Genomic DNA, 27,878 nt, shown 5'->3' with positions numbered 1-27,878 from the left:
ATGAAAGCTCCTAATCGGCGCTCAATATAACTGTAACGCCAAATGTCCACAGACCACCGATTCAAGCTCATGACCAGAGATTTTCTTTCACGACAAGAGATTTTGGCTAAGACGTCTGATAATAGCCCAACGTGAACCCTGCTTAGCAGTGGAGAAATGAAATTGCTAATGGTTGCAGTATTTCATGTCAATATCACTCTGCACAGAGAATGCCTCAAGTGATGACGAGCCTTGTTTTTTCCAGTGAGAGAGATGCTGCCTCATAACATCACACTGCCTCCACCAATAAGCTGTTTGGCATGGTCAAGGTGGATTTGACAAGCTTTTCATGAGCCTAACCCACATACTCAACTCGGCTGCACAAATGCATTTTGCATACAAATTATGGCACCATTTAGGGTGAAATATCCAACGGTTTAAGATTTATTGCCAAAAAGCATTGCTACGACAGAGAAGTGGTTGATAAAACCCAGTTTACAATAAATGTAACCAGTTAGGCAGCAGGCTGATGGGCTTGCTGTATGTCTTTCCTCAACATTTGGTGAGAGAGCGCTCCAAAAGGCCCCAGCTAATGAGTTCTTGGAAGGGAAATCAGGTCACTGCTGACGAGCCCATTAACATCCACCAGAGAAAAGCAGTGTTATTTAGAGAGAACACAGGGACGCTCTTTTTCTTTATACACGGTGACAAAATGCTACACAGGTTTGGCTTTTTGGTGACAGAACCCCACAATATGTTACTGGCTTAAAATATACCAATAATACACAAACATACTCCTGGTGGACTGCACATGAATTAAAGATGTCCATCTTTAGTCATTTATCTTGAATCAATTCTATCTCATGGTGAAAGTATTGTACATTAAAGTATAAAAACTGGGGGCATCAAAATGTCTCCAATTTTACAAATTCAACTATGAATTTGGCCAAAACTGAAGTGAAATGGTTAGGTAACATATTCATGGATCCAGTGTTGGGGAATGTAAATGAGTCCCATTGTAATTATCTGTGTGAGGCAGTTGCTGCCAGGCAAGTCCAAAATGCCAGAGGACACAATGGTGAAGCCGTCTGTGTGTTTCCAGACAGCTGGGCTGTCTGTGCACAGACTGTCCTCTGATCCTTAGAGGGTTGTGGTAAGTTCTTCCTCAGCTCTTTCCCTTTTAGTGTATACAGTACATCAGTGGGATGGTGTGTGATATTGGAAGACTTGGAGTGAAAACAAGATGTCCATTTTAATAACCCCAAGAGGAGCAGAAAAATAATTGATCGGCTCAATTCTGTATTTATAGAGCCAGAGTGAAGACTGGGGAAGTTTGCCAAATGAGGAGATCTTGTAAAGGCCTATCCGTGCCTCCATCCATTTAATTGGTAACTAGACTGGTGAAGTCAGTCAGCCAGCATGGGTTTTTGCAGCTCTGCGTGCTGTGAACTTCTTGATTGCATGCGTTTCTGACTGTCTCTTAACTCTGAGCAAAACGTACATCGGCACTAAAAGGGTTATAGCTGGCATGAACACGGCTGTACATTTTTCCATACACACACACAGCCCTACTAACAGAGATTAAAATATAATCCAACACTTTTCGGCTATAGACGAGCTTTTTGTAGTTTACTTTTGAAGAAGAGTTGAAAATCAGATAAATTGTAATGTTAAATTATATAAATGTTGATTTTGGTTTTTAAATGTGGAGCTTTTTTTTATACTGATTTTTATGTCAGTATAAAAATCAAAGGGTTGATTTTTATACTGACAGCAGCAAATAAAATTGGTTAGCTTTCTGATTATTGAACTGGGAAATGATGTTGAAACTACTTATATTTATGACATATTATGTTTTGGTCTGAGATTTACTATTTTACTTTTGATCCCCAAAATCTGCAACATAAAATTATAGAATTAAAAAGATGGACGTGTTAATTTTCTTTCCACTACCCATTCTCATTTCCTGCTGACTTTTTAATGGTCTCTGTTGCCCATGTTTGATCTTTCTGGACCAATACAGTTTTAAAATGGTCATACTTTATCTTTTAGTTTTGCTGCCACTTAATTTTTTTTTTTTTTTTTAAGAAATCATAAAAATGAGGGTAGTAAATAATGAACTTTGGTGCATTCAAGCTGCTTGGCTGGCAATGACGTTAGCCTCAGCATACTTTTTCCTGGCAGCAGAGTCTAGAATGTCACCTTACTGGAAGAAGATGGTTGTGTGAGGCTGAGCGATGCCAGCTAGAAATGGTTGGACTCACCCCTACTCTTCAACATCATGAAACTTGAACTGGTCCTGACCATGCCACACTTGACTATATCTTTACCCTTGCAAAGCTGGTGACATTTGTCCAGTTCAAATATGTTTTGTGTATTTAAAAGACTTAGGACTTTGTCCCCCAGTGGCATTGTGTTGGAAGGTGTTATAGGACTATGGATACTGGGTGGGGCTTTAAGGTTTGAGGACCTCAGCATAAAGTCAAGCTGGTCTCAATGCGTGTTGGGCTCCATCTTGTTCCTGCTGCTGTCTGTGGCATTCATGGCCCAGAATTGAGGTACACAGGTGGCGAGGACTGTCTGGTTTGGAAACTTCAGGATCTCGTCATTGCTTTTTCCAAACTATATGATTTTTGTTGGTCTCTTAAGAGCCAAACTTTCAGAGTGCACGAGGAAAATTCACAGTGAAGCTGCCAAATGAGTGTTGACTCCTCATGGCCTGTGTCTGAGGGCATGGATCTCAACCCGAGCAAGGGGGATGGCCTGGGGGTCAGTAACTACAGTCCTGAGATATGGACTACAGCACAAAGAGCAGGAGCAGTTTCCTTCTTAAAGATACGGAGAGGAACTCAGATTAGAGCTACTGCCCCAACACATTAAAAGGAGTCCTTTGATATAGATTAAGCATCTGATCAAGAAGTCCAAAGTTATATCAGCTGCCCAATGATCATACACCCTGGAAAGAAGTGAACCAGCTTCAAGACCCTGAAGTCCTTGAAGTAGAACATTAAGTTGCCTATCTCATGCTGGACCATCACAAAATTGAGCTCATTACTGGGTTAAGCATTATATAAAACCCGAAAACAACAAAAAAATCTATAATGCAATAAAGAACGAAGCTCATTTATCTATAAATTGTTTTTATTGTGGCGCCTCCTCTTGTTATGGTTGTTGTATAATCAAAGCAGCAATCAGACCACATTAAAAGAAGACCTCCTGTGGCGAAGTTGCTGCAAGTTATACAAGAGGAAAACAATTTAACCAGCAATCTGCTTGACAGCACAGCATAGTAATCAGGGTACACAGCTGGAGTTTTTAAAGCACTTCTGTTACAATGAAGTTGTACAAGACAACAAAAACCAGAGGAGAAATCAGAATATAAGCTCTGCATGGCTAAAACAGTGCAGGGGCAGTTTGGGACTTATTTTGGACCCGATGCCTTGTGTTTCTAGGCATTAGTAAGGACATAGCCCAGTAATTAGAAAACATACCTTAGCGGATTTGGTGGAAGCTATTTTGATAGGGGCTGTAATGAAATTTTTTCTCAAGACCTGACCCTTCCTTTGCTGCCAGCAGGCAGATATTCTTTAGACTTAATGAAGCCTCAGAGGACTGTGAGCAGTTCAGCATGGCAGACACCTGAGAGAGATTGAGAAGAGATGAACGGGGCGTAGATGTTGAAGTGGTCCACTCTTGATGCCCTTTTTTTTTTTTTTTTTTTTTTCCTTGAGCACATTCCCTAGACGAGTTGTAGAGTAGGTTGGTAGATTTGATCAAACGGTCTTTGTCCTTATGGAAATGTTTGCCTCACAGGTGTGATGGTCCCAAATATGGCGTCAGAAGCCTCTGGTCTTTTCCAGAATTAGGCCAGCTAAGGTGAATACTTTGTGTCTGTGGGTATAGGCTGTCTGTACCACTAGAGTCTGTAGGTTTTTTTTTATTTTATTTTGTATGTCTTTGTTTTCAGTTTAAGAATATGTCTGTATCTCAGTTTCTAGTGCCATCCCTGGTATCCTGGTAGTGGTGTCTTCACTGTTGACTGTACAGTTGTGTTGTGAACAACAATCTGTCTTTCTGTGTATTTTTTGTTTATGTTGGCGTCATTACTGCCACTTTCCACTGCTCACATTTGGGTTGCCTTTGCATAAGTGACTCACTCACTGACAGAGTTAAAGCATTGCAAACTATAAAATGTTCATAATGTCTGATTTCATGCAAATTACTTGCGTTGCAAAAATATTACAATATTAACTTCTTCCCATTTTGTCAGATTACAACCACAAGGTTCAATGTAATTAATCTGGACTTCTATAGAAATCTACTTCAATCTGGAAAGACTCAGATGGAGAAAAAGGAAAAATTAAAAGGTTTAATGACAGGAATGAATATCAGTTATTTGGCGCTCGGGCCCCGGTGTTGTGATTTGAGTTCTTTGTACATTTATTTCGAGGTTTTTCTGTTTGGTTCGGTTTCCTGATAGTCTCTGTGTTGCCTGTCTCCCCTGTTGATTGTGCCCAGCTGTTTCTAGTTCCTGTGATTACCTTCCCCATGTATTTAGTCCCTCCTCTTGTCTGTGTTCCTTGTCGGATCCTTGTCGAGCGTTGCCTAACGTCTTCGTCTGAGTTTGTTCTGTTTCCTTGTGTTCTCTGCCAGTCTCCTTGTTCCTGTGTTCCTGAGTTTTCATTATTAAAACATTCACTTTCTTCATAACCTGGACTCCTGCGTTCGTTCTCGCAACCTCCCATCACCACCTTATGACGTCCGGAAGCTGATTTGAGCTGAGACTTGATGTGAACTCGATGAACATCCCGATAACTGATTAGGGATGCTCTCCCCTGGGGTCCGACACTGGTGGTGGAGGTCGGGAAAGGGTGCTATCCTGGAGAGCCGAAGGTTGTGGGTGGTCATGGGGCGGTGGTGGGTTGAACGCAGCTGGGAACCGGCTGACGGCTTGGGTGTGGATCCTTTTATGCAGAACTTGATTGATTGGACGCGCCGGGTGAGGTCCAGTGCTGAGGTCGGAGATGAGCATGATGTCGATGGGCGAACGGAGGGGGCGGAGTCTTCCAGCTTGAACTTTCGCTATTAGCTCCATGTCAGCAGGACAACTGTTGCGTTGAGTCTTGTACAAAGTGATTTTTCCATTATATATCGTTTGTTGTAGAGTCAGTTATTGCATAATATTGAATGTACAGTGTCTGTAAAAAGTATTCACACACCTTAGAAGTTTTACCCTTTACATTTTTTGTAGACAAATCAACGATGATCAACAAAATTTGGCTTTTTTTTTTATTGCAAACATAAAAATTGTGAAATTGAACACTGATTTCTACCAAATGACAAAAAGGTTCACATAAAATAGGTGCATAAATATTCACCTCCCTTAAAAATGACTGACCCAACTGAACAAAGGTCTAGCCAATTGGTGTTAGTCTTACACTGAGTGGAATGCAGAGTAGTGACTGTAGTATAAAGACAAGGGTCAAAGTTCACCTTCCAACAGAGCATGTACCCTAAACAGACTGGTTAAGATTAAAACTTTTTTTTTTTTTTTTTTTTTACTCTACATCACAATTCACCACTACTTGCTATCAGGCTATTACATTGAATCCCATTAAAACACATTAAAGGTTGTGGTTGTAATCTGACAAACGTTTAAGCAACAAGAAAACATTTGCTAGGATTAAAGCTAAGCTAAGGTACCCCACTTTACCCTGAAACATATTATGTAGACGAGGATATTGTGTGACTGTCTTTGTCTAAATGGATAATTTCATATGAAGGAAAGAATGAAGTCGTTAAATGCTGCATTTTGCCTGCTGCTCCGTGTCCTGCATGTCCTGCTGCTGAGGAGCAGAGTGTGAACGCGGTGGAGGCTGTTACCACTGAGTGTTGTCTTGTTTTCTCTCCCTCAGCCCCGTCATGAGTACTTTAATGTGCCTGTGTACTGATTGGCTACCATCTGCTGCTGCTGCTGCTGCTGTTGTCCGCCCTGCATGCTGCGCTTCTCAGTGCCTGGCACCTTTCTTTCTGGCCTCTGAGCACCTGACGTTATGTTTGGGGGTGTTTCATCGGTCTCACTTTCAATTCCACTCGAAACATGACAGCCGGGCTAAAGTGTTGTCCAGGAAGTAAACCACAACTAAAATTCAGTGGTGGATTTATTTTATTTTTAAACTGTTCCTCTGGAACAAGAAAACATCACTTTTAAATAGAGCTAATATATTAATGTAGCTATTACAATTATTTGTTTGATGCATTATTGCATGTCTGTCAAAGGTCTGCTAAATTTTGTATAATTTTTTTTCTTTCTATATGTGACACATTTGTGTATTTTTCTTGCTGTAAAGAAAAAGTTTGTGTCTTGTGTCGTCATAATCCATTGTCTTTTTTTTAATGAAGTTCAATTTCCTCTTATTAGACATTTTTGCTCCATCTTTTTCTTTTTGAGAAACTGGCTAAAAATCTAAGTGAAATTTCTGGTTAATTAACTGGCGACATTCTTGGAACAAGAAGAGTGTTTCACACTCATTGAGTTTTGGTTAAATAGGACACGTTAGCTCAGTTAGTCACGGGAGTCGCTTGTTCTGCCCGCCTGCGCAGCTCCCCGTCACTCCGTGGGGAAACACTGCCCCCTGTAGGAGATTTGGCAGCACAGCCATGAAGGGAGTTCTGTGTTTCGGTCTTCTATTTGCTCTCAGGACCGGAGTGTTTGCATTTATAGAAAAATATTTTAAAAATGAATAAATAACACCTGGCTGTGTACGGTCATGCCAACTCTGAAGCTACTTAAACACAGGCTGGAGGATAATGTTACTTATTTTATGCACAGATGTGGTGTTTTTTTGTTTGTTTTTTTGGTTCACAGAAGATTCATGTTATCCGTATGAATCTAAAACAAGTTATTAATTTACATGTTTTGTTTTGTTTTCTGTCAGACTTGTTGCCATGCCTAGAAGTTGTGTAACATTAAAATAAGTCTGAGACAATAGCAAAGACTAGCAATAATCTAGATTCTTAATTTCTGTTTGACATTACTCTATTTTCTTATTTTAAAATAAATTTTAAAAAGTATCACTAATCAGATATGAGTAGATATGCAATTTCCACTTTCAAGGTAAGTGTTTATAGATTAATTAAATTAAAATTTATTTTGCACTAAATAAAAGTTGTGTGGATAAATCAAGCACCACTTATTCTCAACGTAAATGTGTCCTAACAAATATAAAAATTATAATTGGACCATTATGATGTGTTGAGTGATGCAATAATTGATTTTAAAAGTATATACAATAAATCGCATATTTGTGACCATGAAGCGAGTTTGTTTTTGTATGTTGTAAACTTTTAATTGAAAATGTCTGTGATGCCATGAAGCACATTTATTAAGCACTCAGGCAGATGTTTACAAACGTAGTCATATTTTTTTGTTGGGTGTTAGAAAGAAACTCAGTTGTGCCAAACATTGTGTAAAATATTCATACCACTTAAACTTTTTAAAAATATTTTTATGAGAGTACGTATTTTATCTGTACTTTATGTGAAAGACCAACTTGAACTTTGACTGGTCCATTCCAACAAAAAGGTGTTGACTCCATACCCATAGAGCCACATTTAACTCTTTACATCATCCACTGAGGCTCTAAGTAATTTGTCCACAATGCTAAAGAATTAATGTTTTAAACTGTATAGTATAAAAAAATGCATATTTTATGTAATGTATACAGAGCATTATCAGAAAAATACTAGTAATAATCAAAGGAATATTCTTTGTAAAAATGTACTTTTTTTGTCTTTTGATTGCAAAGTATGCATCTTTTTAAAAGAATTATCTTCAATTGAAAATTTTGTGTGTTCCTTTTGTGCAAAAACAGTTTGATAAATTTATGTTGAAACCTAAAAATAACAAAAAATAAAAGTGCTTTTCTTTCATTTAACAAATCAAACTATTTTTGATAAGCCAAGCTCAATAAGCTTATTGGTTTCATGTAGTTTGTTTAGCTGGACCAAAGTCCAAAATGGCTGTCTGGGTTGCAACGTTAGCTGACGCCTGGTCTGTCGCATAAAATCCAAGATAAAATTTACTGAAGTGTGTAGTTCTTGTCTGATACAATGTGGAAAAAGGTTTAAGAGGCATAAATATATAACATGCTGTAAAAAAATACATTTAGAAAAGTTCTTATGCAACATGGGTCTCCATGGTGTACTTAGAGTTTGAGCTTTCTTCTCTTGAAGTGTAACGTTTTTACAGATGTATCCCAGTTGAAATGTTAGATCCTCGTTCTGTGTGAAGTCGATTTTCTGTCTCACTGCTCTGATGAACTTCCTCTCTTTACCTTTGTGCTGAACGCTGGTTTAGGACGCCAAAGTAAGTGTCTCTCCTTCTCCTTCTTCCACAAACTGATCCGTACGAGCACGAGAGCACAGCTCGGCAGAGTCACAGTAACCTCTGGCGTCGACATTTCAAATCTTGAACAATCGAGAACAAAAAGAAAAAGACGGGCCCAATTTTAGGAAACATTTTACTGGTCTACTTCTACGCACGATGACACCAACGCCAACCTGTAAGATGGGAATCTGTTGCATGTTTTTGGTTTTAGGTACGGCAGAAACATGTCAGAAAGCTAAACAGAGAGAAAAATTACAATATTTCAACATGTAGATTTATTAAATAAACACTATTAAGAAAAGTATTAAGAGACATGCATAAACTAATGAGAAGTTAATCCAGCCCAAAATGGGGGTGAAATAAAATAGAAAAGATGACTTTTAAATCACAAAAACAGTCTTAAAGGGGCAGTATTATATATTTTCCAGGCACACAGTGCCGTTTTATAGCACAATTAAGTAACTAAATTACCTTTTAAGTATAAAAATTCTGTATATATCCAACATAACTTAAAAGAAGTTCAACTTCGCAAATTAACACCATGAAATGAGCCTCTGTCTCTTTAAGAAGCTCCTACTTTTTGTGACGCTCCACTTTCATATGTCGTCACAACGATGCTCCCCTTTTACGCCTTTAAAATAGTTCTTAGGAGATTCAAGGATTTCTCAAACATGCATGAAAGAATCAAAGCAACGCTCCAGGTATGTTTTTGATGCGAAGAATAAATTTATAACATGACAGAGCTAAAAAAAAAAAAAAGTCCATTTCACATCATACTGCCCCTTTAACACAGATCAGAAACTTCTGAAACTCCCTCACTTGGTGAGGTTTTGGTAGCAGTACCTGCAAGGATGTGGTGAATTTAGAAGCACTTCTTGTTTTGCGCAGCAACAAATAAAATAGATAATATCCGTTTATCGTAACATGAGAAACCGCGTAAAAGTTCAAGAGGTCAGAACGTCTCTGCAGAGCACCATGGTTTCAGTATTTCTTCACCCCTCTCCCCTACAGGATGCAGAGACCCCTCGCAGCGTGCTGGAGGAAATTGGACTCACATAAACACTTTCTCCATCATCATCATCATCATCATCCTCCTCCTCATCATCACGCTTTGACCTCAGATCCCTGTCCTGTTCTGGCTAATGTTCTTCATAGACCTGATAACTCTGATTCACCCTCCAGCTAATGCAATCACACATTCTGACTGTAAAGTCATATCTAGCAGTTTCTGCTTTCTTTTTATGTTTTTTTTTCTTTCCTTCTCAGTTTTTTCAGTGCGCAGTGTGATGATATATGGGGAAAAAAACCAGTAATTTATTATGCTTTTTATGTTTTGTTCTCAAATAAGGGAATAGATTGTCACATTATATAAAGGGAAGTCTAAAGTATTACATTAGAACCAAAGAGTAAGAGCTCATCGTTGTGAGGTTATCAATAGCCGATAAGTTTTAAACTGAAGATGTGCGTGAATTAAAACACACTCACTGTGATCACTCAACGTGTCACTGTTCAGTCCGGAATAAACGCTGTAATAACTTCGTTTACAAGCTCACGCCGTTCTGATCGGTCAAACTTTGGCTTTACAAAAATAGATTTACAGTCGAATGCCTTAAACCACTGACTAGTATTTATGTGAGGTTTTTTTTTAAATGGCAACAATGTAGCAGGTAAACGCGCTGGATTGGTTTTACGTCACGTAAAAGTGCAAGAATCAAGCCGACTGTTTTTCATTTCCATGTTTACAACCATGTCGACTAAAAGTCAGAGACATGCAGCAACTGTTAACGCCTCCTGAAACAAGAACTAACCATCCATCCATGGTTGATACCCACTTGTTCCTGTAGAGGGCTGGTGTCTAACTTCAGACCCACAGATTAATTTAGACGTCATTTCCTGCCTCACAGCTAATAAAAATACCTTGAACAAAATGTATTGTCCACATTAGAGCAATGCTGCTCTAATGTGGACAGATCAGGATACCGTCAAAAAGTGAACTGATCCTAGTAACTTAATTCAAAAGTGAAACTTGTGTTTTATGTAGATTCTTTAGACTCTTAACGACGTTTAGTTTGATAGTGACAACTAAAAGCTAGCAAAAACTGCATACTCAAGCAAATATTAAACATTATTTCAAATGAAAGTTAATGGAAAGTTGATTGGAAGAAAAGAATGTGGTAGAAAAAGGCAAACAAGCACCTGAGTGAAGTTTCCCCTCCCCTCCACCTTCTTCAAATTAAATAAACATTTGTGCAGAAACAAATTTTCATTTGTGCGGTTACCGTTTTAAAGATATTGATAAATGTTTCGAGAGGTCATGAAAGGTCAAGCAGGTCCTCCCCTCCCCGAACTCCCTTCAACATTCACCAAATCAAACAAAAATAACTTTCAGTAATATCCTCAAAACAATTTTCTTTTTATAATGTTGCAGCATTCTAAGACATTTTGGACAATTTTAGGGAGAAGTTTGGAGATGGTCATCTAATGCTCAAATATACCTGCAAAATAGGGCATAATCAAAGTCCGTAAAGACGCAGATGACTGAGTTTGTTGAGGGAAAGCTCGACTGGTCTGCTCAGAGCCATAACCTCAGCCTGGAAGGACACTTTTCCAATTCATCAGAACAGAGTCTGCGAGTCAGGCCGTCTTGACCAACATCAGTGTCCGACCTCACAAATAAGACCATTGGGGAAATAGTGAATTCCTCCTAAACTCAAAGCTTTCCTACAAATATTTGAAGCTGGTACTGCTTCTACCATATCTGATGCCAAACGAATCAATACTTTTGGCGGTATAATGAAATATTTTTCACTTTTGAATTGAATTACTGAAATTATCATTTCAGAGATATTCCTGTTTGCCAAGTTGCACCTGTAAGCAGTAGAGTCCAAGAAAGCTGAATTGTGTACTGCCCATACTTTCTAAATGAAGAGAAATCTCACCGTAGGACTAAACGATGACACACTGTGGAGCATGTAAACTACCTACTGACTGTGATCATAAAAATGATTATAAAAAACCTTACATGGTGAAACTTTGTTTATAAGAAGCAATAGAAACATAAACCTTCAGAGTTTTTATGCATTGAAACTGTAATTTTTAACCATTTGATCTGAAAAGAAAAAGCTGCACACATAAAATGCCTTGGACGCAGGACTGTACAAATTCCTTGTTATAAATGTGCATTCTTGTGTATGTCCTATTTTGATTTATATGCTGATAAAATCCAAATTGTGCTGTTTACATCTTTTCTATGCCTCCTGATGAGCGGTTTCTTGTCTAAAGAGTTTGTGTGACATAGAATCTGTGGCACTTTGTGTTGTGTTTACAGTGAAATAAAAGCCGTTCATTACCAGAGTCGTGTTTATTGCTCAGTGTGAAGCGACTTGAAAATGCTTTCTTGTTGTGAGGGAGAACTATGCCGTCCTGAACAAGTTTACACTTGATCATCTTTTTTTTGTTTGTTTGTTTGTTATTGATAACTTTTATAGGAGTGATAAAAAAAAAGAAAATGTAATTTAAGGGGTTAATAGAATTTTTTTTTTTTTTTTTTACAAAATTCATTGGATGGATTGTTCTATTGGTTATTCTGTCAATCAGTTAATCGGGTAAAAATAAATTAATGCACTATGCAGATTTTTCATTTAAAACAATACTACACACTTGGAAATAAACTTAAAAAAGAGGCAAATAAACCAATGACTAGAAAATTTCTGAAGAATCTTAAATGGGGCCTGCTAAAGTGTGCCCATTGGTTGGAAACCAGCGTTCTGGTGTTGAAAATTAGTATCAATGCTAAAGTAAGCTACGATGTACTCAATAACATGTGGAGCATCACAAGCATGTTAAGTAACATGGACCTACTCCATTCCGTATGTTAAAATTAGTGTTTAAGCTAAAATTAGCCAGAATGCTAATGTTAGCCTAAATGCTGCCAGTGGCATGTGGGCTATCAGTAGCATGTTGTCTTACATTGCCTGCCTCCATCCAGTGTGCTAAACATGGCTAATAAATAAAATAAAAATAGCTAAAAAGCTTATTTTAGGGAAAAGGCTAATGCTACTGTTTATGCTAATGTCAATGCTCTGCCTTCTAATTTTTAATTTTGCAAAAGTAAAAATCAGATGTTTACTTCATGGCACTTGGTTACCAGAAAAAGTGCTCATCTCTTAGCAACAGATTAACAAAAAGTATTGTCACTGTTTAAAAAAACCGTAAGATTTCTTCTTCTCTTTTTATACTACTTATCTTATGCTACTTAAGAATTGTGTAGTAAGTGAATTTTGCAGAAAAGTGAAAATGTTTTTTTTCTTTTTGTTGTCATTAGTGGTAAATATATTTTAAAACGGATGTTGAACACAAAAGTAAAAATCTGATTTATTCTTCATGGCAGTTCATTACCACACAAAAAAAGAACGCTCATCTCTCAACACCAAATTATTAACAAGTAATATTATTGTTTATAAAACATTAGCTCTTTTGAAATACTACTTATCTTACACTACTTTAACAAGAATTTTGCAGTTGGTGAATTTTGCAGAAAAGTGAACATTTTTTTTGTCATTGGTGGTAAATATAAAACAGACATTCAACACAAAAGTAAAAATCTGATTTATTCTTCGTGGCAGTTCGTTTTCAGAAAAAAAACGCTCATCTCTCAACACCAAATTATTAACAAGTAATATTGTTTATAAAACATAAGTTCTTTTGAAATACTGCTTATTCTGCTGGCTCGTCCCAACTCGGCTTTTGCCCAGCGAGGGAATTCTGGGTAAAACACCTCACAACATGTCTCCAGCGTTAGTCACAGCGACTCCATCAGAATACAAGTGGTTCCAGGTTGGAGTTGAAAGGAGGAAACTGAAACGGCAACAACTTCCTGAGCTTTATTGTCCAAACGAGGTCAGGACTTTCTGATAGTCGCATCACGGCCTTACAAAGGATTTTAGTCGGTAACTCTAGACTTCTTAGAGGATAACTAATGTGATGGTCGTTCTCATCGTGATGCTGGTGAGGCCGTTATCACAGTTCCTCGTTAAGCAGCTCTTCGATCTCTCTGTCCCAGGCTTCATCGTGGATCTCGGTATCGGGCAACACGTCGTACTCCTCCAGCTCCTCCTGCAGCTCTCTCTCCCACTCAGGAATGACGTCTGAAAAAAAAAAAAAAAAAAAAACTGTAAAATGACTGAACTCTAAAGCAAAACGGTCTAGAAATTTTTCGTGCTATGGTTGAAGCCAAAGATTTACCATGTTTTTTCAGTTCCGTTTTGTCTAAAACTGGACGTTTGCACAGCTCCTCCTCATTAATCGTGGACGACTTTAAAGCATTAATCACAAACTCAGACATGGGCAGCCTGGTGGAGACCTTCCTGTCGATCTTCGCCGGCACAAACAAAATGTGGGATTAGTTGTATTTCATATAGTTATTTCCAAAGAAAAACTTCAGCTATGTTCACGCTTTGAAAAAAATTTATGAATTACCTCATTCTGTGTGGGTTTTTGGACAGTTGGGGTGCACGGATGTTTAACTACACCTGGAGAGATGCAACATCAAACTATGAGTGTTTTTGCTTTTTCAAAGTACAAAACATGCAGGAGGAGAGCTGCTGTGGTGGCGCAGGGGCAAAGCACAACCCATGTATTGAGGCCTTAGTCCTCATGCTGGTGGCTGCAGGTTTGATTCCCAGCCTGGTGACATTTGCCACATGTCTTCCCCCTCTCTCATAACCCTCTTTCCTGTCAAACTACTTTCAAGTAAAGGCCACTAGAGCCAACAAAACCTTTAAAAAAACATGCAGGAGAAGGTGTTCTGGCCAGATGAGACCTAGAATATGATTTTCCAGATGGGAAGCTAGCTGCACGTCACTCTGAACATGACCATGTGCTTTCCTCCATTGATCGAGGAAAACACAATAAAGGAGGAAAACCTTCTAGTGGCTAGGAAAGGCAATTAACAGACACCCAGATCTGCAAGGTCAAAGTATATTCACATGTTTGAATTGTTTAGACCTTAAGTAAGTGAAAGGGAGAACATATGGCCTCCCAGGCCACACTTTGAACACCTCTGGTCAAAGGTTGTTTTCGCTTTGGCTTTTACTCGGATTTGGGTGAGGGGTGTACAAATGCACGCCACACTTTTCAGTTTTTTTAAAAAAAGGAAAGACAAAATATTAAAATGTCATGTCTTAATGTAAAAAAAAAAAAAACATTCAAGTTTAAGGAATATATGTATGATACTGGATACTGTTCTAAATGTTAACCAGTAAAAAAAAAAAAAAACAATTTAAAGCTGCACATGATGGCGGATTGTACCTGTCCGATCAGAATCCAGATATTTTGAGTCCCGCTGTGCCGTTAGAGCTGTGAGCTGAGCCGATTGTTTAATCAAAGAGACTCGATAGAAGTAATTCCTCCAGAAGTTTTCTTCCTTCAACCTAAACCCAAAAATATATTAAGAAAAGAAAACATACTCCGTTCACTTATGTTTTTTTCTTCTTCTTCTTCGAAATAAAACACTCCAAATACTGAACAGTAGGCCACCAGTGAACCATTCTCACTCTTTGGGGACCAGATGGAAGCGCATCTTCCTGAGGAGCTCGTCTTCCTCCAGCATCGCCAAGGCGACGGGATACGTTTGCTCAAAGTCGAAATGAAACTGCACGCCAGCGGGAGGGTTTCGTAAAAAATTCCTTTTGTCCTGCCGTCCGTTGAAATCAAACAACAGAGTTACAGTTATTTTTTTGTTTGTTTGTTTTCATCACTAGATATACTGTTGAAGTTTTATGGCGGTACTGACAGCTGAGAGGGCTAAGATTTGCTCCTGTATGAGGTCCTCTTCATCGTAGCCGACCCACGGTGGCACAGGCACACCTACAAACAATACCTCTGTTATTTAGACTGTGAATACAGGCTCTACGAGCTGCCATTTTGAATTCAAAAGGTACAATAACGGCCATATTTATTTAGCAACTCCAGTGAAGATGTGTGAAAAGCCATAACGTAAATCCATCGTTTATTGATGGATTTAAAAATGTTGAAAACCCGCGGTCAATTTACCGAGTTTCGTGGAAACTCGTTTAAGCCGCGGAATACTTCCGGTTTAAACAGTTCCGGGTTTATTCAGCTATTTCCTGTCATGTCACCAACATTGACTTCATGCATCTAAATTTAGCCTTTAAATATTTGTTTTTCTTCCCAGTAGAGATACGACTGCTTCCTATAGGTGCCGTGTCATTTTTCCTCAATTAATTGTTATCCTCCTCCTAACAGCTGTAGAAACTCTGGGAACTGCGGCGCATTTGGAAGAGGTTATCAAGCTCACACACACACACACAGCTCCGCGGTATATTTTTCTTGCTGGCCTCCAACAAAAGGAACTACCTCCAATTAGAGCAGTGCCGATGTATTTCACCTAGCATAACACCCCTAGCTTCGTGGTTTGCTATACCTTATATAATTTTGCAAATATGTATGCAGAGTTTTTACAAAAAAAGAGGAAGACGTGGTTATTGATTTGGTCACCGACTTAAGTTAATATTCACTGAACTTCGATCCAAAACTGCACAGCATTCTGGGAGAAGTAGACAAGAGGACAGGCTTTAGCCGCTCTAAACTTTTGTCCCTTTTGCACTGCATGGCACGGTCCGACCAACCCAGCCAGCTTCGGTCCGGTCCCACCAGTACTGCAGCCCTGTTGTGTTTGCATAGAACTGGGTCATTATTTTTTCAACAAAACAATGGGGTCCACAACCTTTACCAGTTGGTGAGGGTAATGCTTCCTTTGGTTGTTTGCCAACTGCCAATATAATAAAGAAGAAGAAGACTACTTAATACTACTACTACGACAACGACGACTCAACAATGAATGACAGGGAGCTAATTTTGCTGCTCATCAACCTCATACAATTAATTAAATTCCGTCAACAAGTTATCCTCAGAAGGCAAAATGCCGAACGACTTCTACGTATTGCCAGGAGAAATACAGCAGAAAAATACCGTAGATTGTTCCAGACCATCCGGCAGTACGAAGCTGAAGATGCCAGTGCAAGACTAACTAGGACGGTAAGTAAATGGATACTAATGTTACCGGTTTGTTCTTGCCTGATACAGTCATTGCTACAGTTGCTTTAAATGGATACTGATGTTACTATTTTTTTGTTACTTGATACTTTCATTGCTACAGTTACTTTTATCAGTTAGATTTCATTTGAAAAAAGAGCGCGCTAAGCAAGGCTGGTGGTATCAACTAACTCACTCACTCACTCGCTCTTTGGTTACCAAGCAACAACCTGTAAACTTGAAGCAGCAGCTTAAGGTTTTGCCACCATGCCTCGTAGCTGCTTAAACACACACACACACACACACACACACACACACACACACACACACACACTCAAAAAACACGGCTTGGCGTGAAAACTGGCTAAAGCAGGAAATGTTACACCACCAGTTTGGCTGTATTTTAGATATTTAAATAAATAAATAAATAAATACTACAAAAATAATCATCAATATCGACTTGAATGAATCGCTTATATCGTGCTAAGTTTTTCAGCCATACCGTCCAACCCTACATTAGCATGTAGCTTCACACATTTCATTATATCTAACAACTAAAGGAGGCTACTTACCAATTCTTTTAGTTTCTCTCTCAAGAACAAACTTGTCCTGCTCTTTCTGAAAATCACCCAGGATGGTCTGAGGGCAGGAAGATAAATCGCAGGTTATTCCTCAACTATTACAAACAACAATCAAAGGACACACAGAACGAGTTCTCACCTTATCTATAAACTCGTTTAGTTTGCCCTCCTCCACGCTTTTCCTGAGGCTTTGTGCCGTTTGTACAACAGTCTCCGTCAGTTTCTTAGAAGCTTTGCTGGCAAAGTTAAATATGGAGTCTGCAAGGGGGAAAATGGTAAAGCGTATTCAAGCTTATTAGCTTACATAAAAATAAACGAGCACATAAAAATAACCAGAGTAGAATGTAAAAGCCCTCTGCTATAAGCTAACTTACCACTTAAACTGTGAGTTTTTTGAAGAAGCTGGGATAGTTCAGTGTCTTTTTCGGCAATATGTATTTGTTTTTCTTCGACATATTCCAACGGGTTATCGTCCCTCCTCTTATCACCAACAACACGCTGCCGTTTTTCTTTAACTTGGTCATTTTCGTTTTCTTTACCCAGCCAGGCTCCCCAGTTCTTTAGCATATCTTTAAACTGAAGGTTAACAAAATAAACTTCCTCTCAGATAAGCTTGTTGTGACTCTTTTAGTTCCCCTATTGGAAGCTGACTGCGTCTGGCCGCTAACTTATTTCCTCGAAACGGATGAGAACGTTACCAGTATGGCAGGCCGTTGTGATATATAATTGTGTTTTATACGTCAGTTATTAGCGTGCCTCCAAAGCATTAGTTTTCCCCTTCTTATGGACTAAAACCAAAATACTGTACTTAAAATGGCAAACGTATACACTGTGGTGGATTTCAATATGTTTTTCTGCTCAGCGTGATACCCCACAGGTGAATGGCAGGGGGAAAAATGAGCAATCTCCTCCTGCTACGTCTTTTTCGTCTTGTTTTCTAGCAAACGTTAATTTGTTGCATTACTGCCACCAATGAGTAAGAAGGCTAAACCAGGACAGCAAGCTGAAAAAAAAACAAAAAAACAACCAAACTGTGGGGTGTTCTTTTAATTAACCCGGTTACAACAAAATAATAAAAACAAATAATCTTAAAGCATCCATTAAAATGAGTTTTTCCCCCCAGCCAGAGATTTAAGACTGTACGGTTCTTTTTCATGTTCAAGACTGTATTGGGGCCCGCCATATAAATGTTCATGTAATATTAAAGTATTAATATCAGGTATCAATCGGCCCACAATAGTTCACTTTTTATGTCAACATGGAGAAAGAAAAAAAATACACAAAAACTTATAAAGAATTATATTTAATTTAATAAAAAAATATTAAAACAGTCATAACAAAGTAGCAAGCTCACAAAGACAATGATATATGTTTTTAGTTTATTCATCTTCAATCTATTTAATAGATTAACTCTCGCTTTGCATTATCTTGTGTCCATGTGAGGATTGGATCTTTGGCACAAGGCAAACCCTGACATTTTCATCAATTAATTCCCTCAGATGCTCCAACTAGCATACATTAGCAGGTCCCTTTTAATTTTATACAGAAATGTTCTGGTAAATTATGTTCTTTATTTCTAGTATTTGCTATTTAGCCATTACATGTTATTATATGCAACTTTTCAGCTTTGCTTTGTAGATCTATCTTCCTCTGTTAGATTATTATGTCTTATATCTAATTAATTTTTTTAAACGATTTACATATTTTAAAGTTTAAATGCTTGTTGTCGACATAGATGGACATTTTTTATGTCCAAAGATAGTGTTTGTAAATATTCCCTTAATAGAATAGAATAGAATAGAATAGAATAGAATAGAATAGAATAGAATAGAATAGAATAGAAATCCTATTGATGGTCAGTGGTTTGTGTTGTTGCGTCAGATGTCCACTAGGGGGTGTTTCATCCCAATCCTAGCCAGAGGTCCACCTGTAGCTATCCAGTGGCTGGTGTTAACTAACCAACTAACGGTAGATGGCACGCGTGTGCCGCTCGTGCCACACCGGTTATCCCTGTTGTCCATGGATGAGAGCTAGGTTTAGCTTAGCTCATTTAAACTCTTAGAAGTGTGTCAGCGTTTCTTTGTGGGACTGTATGCATGAAGCAGGAGACGGACTGAACTGTCGCGGTCCGAACTGGACACATTCTCGACTGGAAGTATCGCCTGGCGTCTAATTAAGAAGACCAAGGAGTCGTTTGGTCACAGAAACTGTTGGAGAAGATGAAGTATGTGTAAAGAGGTAAAGCTGGGATATAGCTGCCTGCCACCCGACGAAGCTCTCCCGTTCACCCCGGTTTATCCATAAGTTGAATTTCCAGGTAAGTCCAGTCGTACCGCTGCGAGAGTTTGGGAATAATATTATTCGCAAACACAACTTGCGAAAAGGGAAGCTTACCTTTTGGCAGAGCTTGTTCTTTTTTCTATAAGGCTTTCTTTGGTAAACAAGTAGGTCTGTGTAACTTTATTTATTCGTCTAGCCGAGCGTGTGTTTCTTTTTCATTGTCGGTCGACGACAGTGATAATGTGTTTAATTCTCTCTCATGTAAGAGCATTAAGTTTAATTCAGAGCGTCTGGACTATGACAGCAGCTCTGTACTTACTGCCACACATTTACATCCGTCCTGCACAACTACGTTTTATACATTAAAAATAGCAAAAAATAATCATCCCCCCTCAACAAGGGAAGTTACTATTTAATTTGAGTATTCGTGCTCTTTTCAAATTAAGAGCTCTAACGTAAATAAAAAATACTCAGCTATGCTCAACTTTCTGTATTTTTTTATTTATCTAACTTAATTTTGTTAAAAGTATTTTAACGCTTTGCTTAAAACTATTGTAATGTATTACTTTGTAGTTACCTTTAATTATTCCAGAGTTATTTTTAATGTTTTCAGGATCCTAAGAATGCAATGCAAATGAGTTTACCTCTTAAACTGACGACCCAATATTGCGACATTCTATTTTATATGAATGAGTTGTTACAGTTGTTATCAGAAGTTAACAAATGTATTTCCCTTTCAGTTTTTAATGCCCACTTTGCCATAAAAACTCACTGTATAACCCAACAGTGACATCAGTTTTCCATTGTTTGCCACAGACAGGGGTTTATGGTTGCATTATGGAAACAATCACCAAGAAACCTCTGTTTGAGATGCAGTTCAGTACACAGCTTGATTTCTAACCGAATTAAAACCGTATAGCATACTGGAACATAATGACATGTTTTGATATTATTTGAAAACTTCAGTTAAATGGCATTTTTGTCCATAACAGAGACTTGCCAGAGCCCAGCTTTTATCCATTTACTGTGTGGGCATAGGAATAACAAAAACAAAATCCTGCCTAAAGCAGTCATTGCAAATTGGGAAATAATGGAGGAGAAGATGGAAGTGCAACATGTGTATATAAAGAAAGCATGATTTATATTGGCAATTAAAGACAAAGTGCTTGAGATTTTTCATTGGTTTATCTAAAATGATTGCGGCGACTCTTGTGTTTTACTGTCAACATCTTGACGTCGAGTGAAACGCTTCAAAATTTGTAGCTGGTTTTAATCAACATAACACCGAAGCTGAAGCACAACAGTAAACAGAAACCGGAGACTGGGTCAGAAAATAAACCTCTTAAACCCCATTCCTTTGGTAAACATCAGTTTGTAGTATTTGTACTAGAACTGCTTTGAGTTTTGTGATCTGTGTCTGTTTAGTGGACATGTTTTAATGTTCTTGTTTTTTTTTTTCCCTTTTTCCTTTTTTTGTGTTTTTTTTTGTGTGTGTTTTTTTTTTGGTAAACAGTATAATGGATGCCGAGGGAGCCACTCGTTATCCGGAAGCAGAAAGTTTTTGGCATGCGTCGCAGAAATCTGCAGATCTGGATCACAGGACGAGAGATGTGGAGAGCTGGAGACCGGTGCATGTGTTTCTGTCGGGAGGCGCACCGTGGGGGTTTACACTCAGAGGAGGGCTGGAGCATCGGGAGCCTCTGCTCATAACAAAGGTAAATCCCAACAACACACACACACACACACACACACACACACACACACACACACACACACACACTGCCTTATACATTTCAGAGTGAATTAAAGTTAAAGCTTATTGTCATATGTGGTACTTTGCAAAAGTAGCCAATTGCTATGAGATTGTTTTTAAAATTTTGTCACACTGCAACTACAAACTGCAATGTGTTTCATCGGGATTTTACGTGAAAGACCAATACAAAGTAGCGCATAGTTATGAAGTGTTAAGTTTATGGTACTGTCTAAGTTTGTCCTGGACTTGTAAACTAACAGGATTCCTCTAGGTCTGGCTCCAACATTATATTATATTATGTTGGTCTAAAGTAATAAGTACGCCACAGTTTTATAAAAGTAGCTTGTGGAAAACTAAGTTTGCGCTTCACTCCAAACACACCATCTCCACGAGAAACACGGCGGTGGAAGCATCATGCTTTGGAGTACAGTTTCTTAAACAGCAATGGGGAAACCGGTCAGATTTGGTGGGAAGGTGGACAGAGCTAAAAACAAGACAATCATGAAAGAAAATCTGTGAGAGGCTGCAAAGGGTTTGAGACTGCTTCTGGCATCTGTTGTGGGTGATGTCGGCCTCGTCAAAGCCAGGCTTAAATACATCTGAGAATCTGTGGCAGTGCTTGAAAATCAATGTTTAAACTTCCTCCATCCAAAGTAGTTATGCTTTAAAGAAAGTGAGCTAAAGGTTTGTCCTTTAGTTGTACAAATCTTATAGAGACACACTGCAAGAGACTTAAAATCAGAGCTGGGTGGTAACTAGTTAGATCTACACTGTTTGTTTGTTATATTTACTAGAGTGTCTTATTTTGGAGAGAAAAATACTTATTGTAGTGTTACTGCACCATAGTTGAGTAAAATCCCCTGGATAGTTTACTCACTGCAGGTAACCTCCCCAATGGAGAACAAACATATTTTAAAGAAAAATGCACAAGACGCCTACAGCTGCAGTTTACGTCAGAGTGAGACTTCTTGCTTGTGCACAAGCTTCATTTTTCTAAAGTTATTTTGTTTCTGCTATATATAAACACTGTGTTTTGTATTGAAATAAAACCTGGTTGGAAAAATGTTTCTTCTGCTTTGAATTTTGTTGTATTTGTTATCTGTATGATGACATCATTGTAAAAAGATCTAATCAGATTTTATGACTAGCTACTGAGTACTCCAGTAGTCCTTATACAGAATACTTTTTTAGTCTTGAGTATTTTCTTGGAAGTAATGAGTCGAGGTATGTGGGGGGGAGGTGTTTCTGAATACCAAATCAGGCAATATTTTTCAAGTCTCTATTTGTAAAATATAGAAAACTATCTTCTTCTTTTTTCAACTTTAGCGATGTATTACTTTGTATTGCTCCATCACATAAAATCCCAAAGGAGTAGGAATGCTTTTGCAAGACACTTTTGTTACAAAACTCTGAATGTTCTGATTTCTTTACAGCTGACTGTATTTGACAAGCAGAATGTTTTCCCCATGTCACACATGGACAGCAAACTGAAATGTGAAAGTGCACGGCAGAGATGAGGATGACTAATTTTAATATGACGGACACAGAGCTCTCTGTCTTGTCTAGTGGGATCTCTGACATGAACCAGTTGTTTATAACTGTAGGAGTGAAGTATAATATCAGCCTGTAACCTGTAGGTCACACCTCATCAACTAACACGGCAGTTATGCTTATGCAGAAGTCCAGACATTTTTGTAATTAAAAAGAAAACGGAAAAGGAAAAATAATCATGGTTTTGAACTTTTGAATTTAAAAGCTGATCATGATCTCACCATGTCTTTTTCATTCATTCATGCATTTGGACGTCTCTGTTGGAGTAAGCCTGGATGACTCTTGTCATGTGTGATTTGTGGAAGAAAACCTCATAAACATAAAGCGAAGCAGAGGCTGCAGTTTGTCACCGCTGTATGTCGTCACCTTGTTAAATAGCTGTGTTTGGCTGCAGAATGTGCGCAGCGCCACTGAGAGGGAGACTTCCTCAGAAATCTCATGTGGCCTCACTTCTCTGCTGCGTGTCTAATGATTTACTACGAAAGACCTTGTTTGTTAATTTGACACAGTAAAATACCAGCAACTGTTAGTCAGGAGCTTCTGGTTCTCTTGAGGTTTTTTTTTTTGTTTTGTCATATCTGCATTGCTGCAAAGGGGTCCAAAGTTCACTACAGATGAGTAAAACTCCAGCATACGTACACGCAGATTTTTACAGTCTGGTTTGTGTTGGTCTTTTGCAGCATGATTAAATGTGTTTTTAAGTTTAGACTTTTTGCAGGTTTAAAAGTATAACTGGAGGCAGGTATCAGTGAAAGGTGGAGGTCAATTATTGACTGCAGCTTAGTGGTTGAATTCAGACTCAAAGTAATTGTTAATGTTTGCTCTCTGAGCAAAACAACTAAGCTCCAAGAGCTGACAGAAGTCAACCGTTTTGCATCAGATGATAAGGTTCGGTTTTTTCCACGTTCTTATGCAGATCTTGTAAAAGTATTCACATCCTTACTGCTTTCTTCGCTGTACAAGTAGAGAAGCACTGATTGGATATTAATATCTGTATCAGTCCCGATATTGGAAAAAAAATTGTAGATCGTGTATCGCTAATAAGGTGTCAGATATATTAGGGCATGTTTATTTAGGCCCTGTTTACATGACAATGATGAAAATGGAATTTTTGTTCCATTTTTGTCAACACATTTACACAGTAACGGTATGCATCGAAAAGGTGCCACTAGTTGGCGCTAGGTTCTTTTGAAAGTCAGTGCGCATGTATTTAAAAAGAAAAAAAGTTCTACTTGAAAGCACGTCGATTCGCGTTTCCCCATCAGATGCCGTAACCCCAGATATTGGTGGAAAACCCGCACCATGTGTGTCTTATTAGGGCGCAGTTGGGAAAAAGTGGGATAACTTTGCTGAAACACGTTGTTTGAGCTTTCACGGTGTCCCTAGTTCTTTAGATAGCGCTGAACAAGCACACATGTATTTTGCCACCTAGGCGGTGCGGAGCAGTGAAGAGACGCTGGGGGAACCGTATTTGATGGGGAAACACGAATTGTAGTAACACCAGCATTGTCAGTAGTTTCTTCTTCTTCTGTGGATCATAGGAAGCAGCTATGTTTTGCGTCATACTATGCATGAGCTGGGGATTCCCTGAAAGAAAAGATCAATTTGTCCTGTTTACAAGACAACGGACACCGGTATGTTTCAGAACCATTGCACTCTGGAACCCGTTCTCAAACTGTGCCGTTGTCAGAGAAAACATCTGGTGGTTTCATGTAAATGCACAGTCCAAACACAACAAAACTCTTCCATTTTCACCAGAAATTGTTGTTGTGTAAACAAGGGCCTTAGTCTAGTCTTAGGGTTAGAGTAGGGTAGGGTATGCTTTTTCTTCTGAATGATGTTGCACTTTATTTATTTTACATATTATTTGAATTCCTAGTTATGCTTTCTGAACCATTTGAAAGAAGGTTTGTTCCTGATTATTTTGACAGTTTCTTTATTATTTATTTTACATTGGCTGCTATCCACCTAATTGCACTGGCTGATCAGATTAAAATTTGTGAAGACGGTCGATGTAGACTTCGCACACATTTTTTTAGTTGTTGGGTTCTTTTAAACACCACAACCTTCCTCTCCGTTACTGTTTTTTGAGTTTTCTGTTGGGTGTTTAGCCTTTGTGGCATTTGGTTGAAGTTCAGCCTGAGGAGTATAGCTAGCGGTACCAGGAACAGGGAAGGAATCTTGGAGTTTCGTTGGATTTTCTGTGAATTATCAATGGTAGCCAGGAGCCTGTCGGAATGACAGGATGGGATGAATTAAGCAAAGCTTGGCGCTGTGCATTCTTTTAGTGTCTCTCAGATAAGAGTTAAAATGAGTTTGATTTAGTATGCTGTCGTGAAATGGATTTGTGTTAAAATGTTTGAGGCCTGTTCTTTTCCTCTTTGATTTATGATGATCTAGAAAAGCTAGAGGATGATGTTTTCCCTGAAAGATTTCTGCAAATTTTCCAGCTTTATGTTTAAGTGTTATATTCAGGTAGACTGATTGGATATAACTGAGTACATAAAGTTTGCAAACATCTCTGCATTTTAGCATAGGAACATCCCTTGAATCCACATTTCTGTCTGTTGCATTCCCACTTCTTTGCATATTTTCCAGCTCGCTTCAGGGAAATGTAATAACAAAGGTCCATCAGTCTGATGACAGGTTCACCGTATTGGTTAAAAAAATATCCTGGATCTAATTAAAATTCTCCAGATTCCTCTCATAGCTCAGGTTATGCTCAAGGTCCTCGTGGACTTAAAGTTCTTAGTCTCAATAAACCTAAATAATCCTGTTTTACACGAGACATCTGGGCACGCACCTCATACATGTGTTCCCTCTGTGAGGAACAGCCTTTATAAGGGAAAAAGCACAGTTGGCTTGTTCTGAACCAGTACCAGACGACGTGCTGCAGAAATAACTCTGTTCTTACACGCTGCGATAAATCACCCCCAGGTAAACAGGTTTTACCAATTATTGAAACTGTTGTGTGGCAACATTGTGGGCTAGTTTTGAGTGCTGCAGGCCTGCTCAGCCTCCAGAGAAAAGAGGATTTAAAGAGCACAGTATGTATGCTGATGGCTCAGATAAGATTCAAAATGAATAGCTGTTGTGTGTGTGTGTGTGTGTGTGTGTGTGTGTTGCTGGAGGCAAGTCCTCATAAAACAGAGCTGTACTGCATGTTAAGAGAGACTTGTACTGCTTAAAGTAAACAGGTTCATTCATTATCAGATACAGTGAAATGGTTGCAAAAAATTGGATTAGCTAACATTAGCATGAAGTTCAATAAATTGCTTTGTGAGTTTAATTTAGTTGAATTTTCAAAGTGATTTTAATGATACGTGCACAAAAAAGTTAATATCGATGATCACAAACAGACGTTACTCACCATGTTCACACTAAAATCTGGACGCTAATCAGGAGAGGTGGGCGATATTGCAAAAATGTCATATGAAATAAACACTTAGCGCTCAGGTAAAGTGCATTCTTGCTACGTGAAAGCTGACATAGTCAGAAACTACACTTTTCATGCAGACATATGCGCGCCTTTCACTCTTAAAAGTTCTGGACAAAGTGTTCATCATGACTTTATATTGAGGGAAAATACTCTTTTACCCCACAGATGATGTTCACAGTATTTATTAAAGGGGAATGTTCTTGTTCTGCTAGTTCAGAAGAACTCTATGTGCTCTTAAAATTATCCCTTTTAAGGACATTATACACTTCAAAAGCTTCCTTGTCTTTTTGTCTATGTAAATTATAGTTCATGTTCGTAACCGTGAGCAAGAACTGCTTCCTGGTAGAGATATATCTAGCTTTGTTTTAAAATATCTCTCCCTGAATGTGTTTTTCAGCCTTGATGGTGTACAAACACACTTTTTCTGACCTTCTCTGGTGGGGTGACTTACACCTGATGATGTCACAATGAGAGTCTCTTCTTTGAGCCCTTCATCCTGGCTCAGAAGAACCCAGACCAACTTAGAAACTCATAGAAGAAGCCCAGTTGGGCTAATCAATCCTGATTCTAACAGACTCAGAATGTTGTAAATTAAAGGGGCAGTATTATGTAAAATGTACTTTTCTGAGCTTTACATCTTGCTATGATGTTATTCTATCATCAACAACATACCTGTGCTGTTACTTTGATTTTTTTTTCATGCATGTTTGAGTTTGACTCCCACACTCAGCTGATAAAAACACTCAGTACCACCTATGAGATGTAGTTCCTCCTCAGTGTTGCAGTTTTTAAGCTTCCGTATCACAGAGCAGCCCTCCTCTGCGACTCCACCACTCAGCTCCTTCAGACTAGCCAGCAGCAATTAGCAAACACCTGGTGTAACTGAGCATCTGCTGAGCTCATTATAGGAGCTACTGCTCAGTGAAACATTAGCAGAGGTTAAAGGGTTAATAAAGGAGCCATGTTGTGATGACTTCCTGAAGGTGGAGTTTCAGAAAGAGCAGAAGTGTTTTAAACAGACAATTTCAAGGTGTTAAATTAGAAAGTAAATTTCTTTTACGTCATATTTGATAAATACAGTATTTTTTTTGTATAACTGAAGGTCAAAGTTACTAAAGTTGCTATGTTCCTGGAAAATGCATAATACCACCCCTCTAAAGAATAAACAATTACTGTCAAAACTTAAAAAAGAAACATGAGCATAAAAAATTTATGATGTTCTGGAGCTTCATTGATATGACACTTCAATAAATGATGGTAATCAAAAACCTTGATGTCCATAGCAAAGTGTACATAAAGCTATGAGAGAATCACAAATATTAACCTGGCTGCTTTTATATGCCTTGGCGTGAAAGGCAGTTTTTAGTGTGGAAACATTTTTATTTTTATGAACCACATATGAGCAGGAAGCTGGTTCAGCAGAGCCGTACCTCAGGCAGGGAAACGCCAAGAAGCAGAAATGGATTTTAATGACGGGTAGAACTGGAACCAAATCACCCCCAGTGTTCACCGTCATGTTTACCTTTCAAAATATGAATCTTTTTATAGCAATGTAAAACAGTTACCTTTTTTATTATGTAAAGCTTCTTACCAGAGTTGCACTTTTTAAATTATTTGATTAATTGTTTTAAAAATCAACTGGATGATAGAGAATGACTTTTGCATTCATTATTAAAAATGTAGTTCTTTTTAATAATGAATGAAAGCTCATCTTAAGACTTCATTGAATTTTATTTTTTATTTAACCTTTATATAACCAGGTTAGTCTCTTTGAGATCAAAGATCTCTTTTATAAGGGAAACCTGTGCATGACAGCAGCAGCATAGTTACAATAAAAACAAGCTGCATTGA

General features: G+C 38.3%; 3 protein-coding genes across 14 annotated transcripts in view; 2 read left to right on the top strand and 1 right to left on the bottom strand.

The window, feature by feature from the left end:
* Positions 1-13,343, top strand: part of LOC106942561 (AP-1 complex subunit sigma-2) — a 23,837-nt gene extending 10,494 nt beyond the window's left edge. For 2 of the 10 annotated variants that reach the window (XM_015025984.1, XM_015026150.1), the window contains 2 exons: positions 8,339-8,347; positions 9,380-11,722. In XM_015025984.1, coding sequence (XP_014881470.1) covers positions 8,339-8,347; positions 9,380-9,483 — 113 coding nt within the window. In that variant the 3' untranslated portion in view covers positions 9,484-11,722. Of the gene's footprint in view, positions 1-1,288; positions 1,689-3,792; positions 3,856-5,894; positions 7,298-8,338; positions 8,348-9,379; positions 11,723-13,126 lie in introns of those variants that run through there. The other 8 variants (XM_015026338.1, XM_015026397.1, XM_015026084.1 and 5 more) reach the window with 7 other exon arrangements.
* On the bottom strand, positions 13,232-17,728 carry LOC106942400 (synapse-associated protein 1). Its single transcript, XM_015025697.1, has 9 exons — positions 17,379-17,728; positions 17,144-17,262; positions 16,996-17,062; positions 15,162-15,235; positions 14,923-15,062; positions 14,678-14,799; positions 13,847-13,899; positions 13,613-13,742; positions 13,232-13,515 (listed from the first exon to the last, which is right to left on the bottom strand). Exons 1-9 carry the CDS (start codon positions 17,569-17,571, stop codon positions 13,388-13,390), a joined length of 1,026 nt encoding a protein of 341 aa, XP_014881183.1. The 5' UTR covers positions 17,572-17,728; the 3' UTR covers positions 13,232-13,387.
* Positions 17,729-18,969: 1,241 nt separating this feature from the next.
* shroom2a (shroom family member 2a) overlaps positions 18,970-27,878 on the top strand; it is a 46,280-nt gene continuing 37,371 nt past the window's right edge. For 2 of the 3 annotated variants that reach the window (XM_015025185.1, XM_015025119.1), the window contains exons 1-2: positions 18,970-19,321; positions 20,798-20,999. In XM_015025185.1, coding sequence (XP_014880671.1) covers positions 20,802-20,999 — 198 coding nt within the window. In that variant the 5' untranslated portion in view covers positions 18,970-19,321; positions 20,798-20,801. The remainder of the gene's footprint in view (positions 19,322-20,797; positions 21,000-27,878) is intronic. The other variant, XM_015025247.1, reaches the window with a different exon arrangement.

The sequence above is a fragment of the Poecilia latipinna genome, unplaced genomic scaffold, assembly GCF_001443285.1.
Source record: "Poecilia latipinna isolate Pla-1442-1.1 unplaced genomic scaffold, P_latipinna-1.0 Scaffold7, whole genome shotgun sequence".
Taxonomy (NCBI): domain Eukaryota; kingdom Metazoa; phylum Chordata; class Actinopteri; order Cyprinodontiformes; family Poeciliidae; genus Poecilia; species Poecilia latipinna.
The sequence above is the reverse complement of the archived record's forward strand: the minus strand, read 5'-3'. Positions and strand labels throughout refer to the sequence as shown.

Excerpts from the sequence above, each read along its gene's own strand:
- LOC106942400 (XM_015025697.1), bottom strand. The coding sequence starts at position 17,571 with ATGCTAAAGAACTGGGGAGCCTGGCTGGGTAAAGAAAACGAAAATGAC. Across the intron at positions 17,263-17,378 it reads AAAAACTCACAGTTTAAGTG|ACTCCATATTTAACTTTGCC; the intron begins GTAAGTTAGCTT and ends TCCCCCTTGCAG. Across the intron at positions 15,063-15,161 it reads AAATCTTAGCCCTCTCAGCT|GACAAAAGGAATTTTTTACG; the intron begins GTCAGTACCGCC and ends AACGGACGGCAG.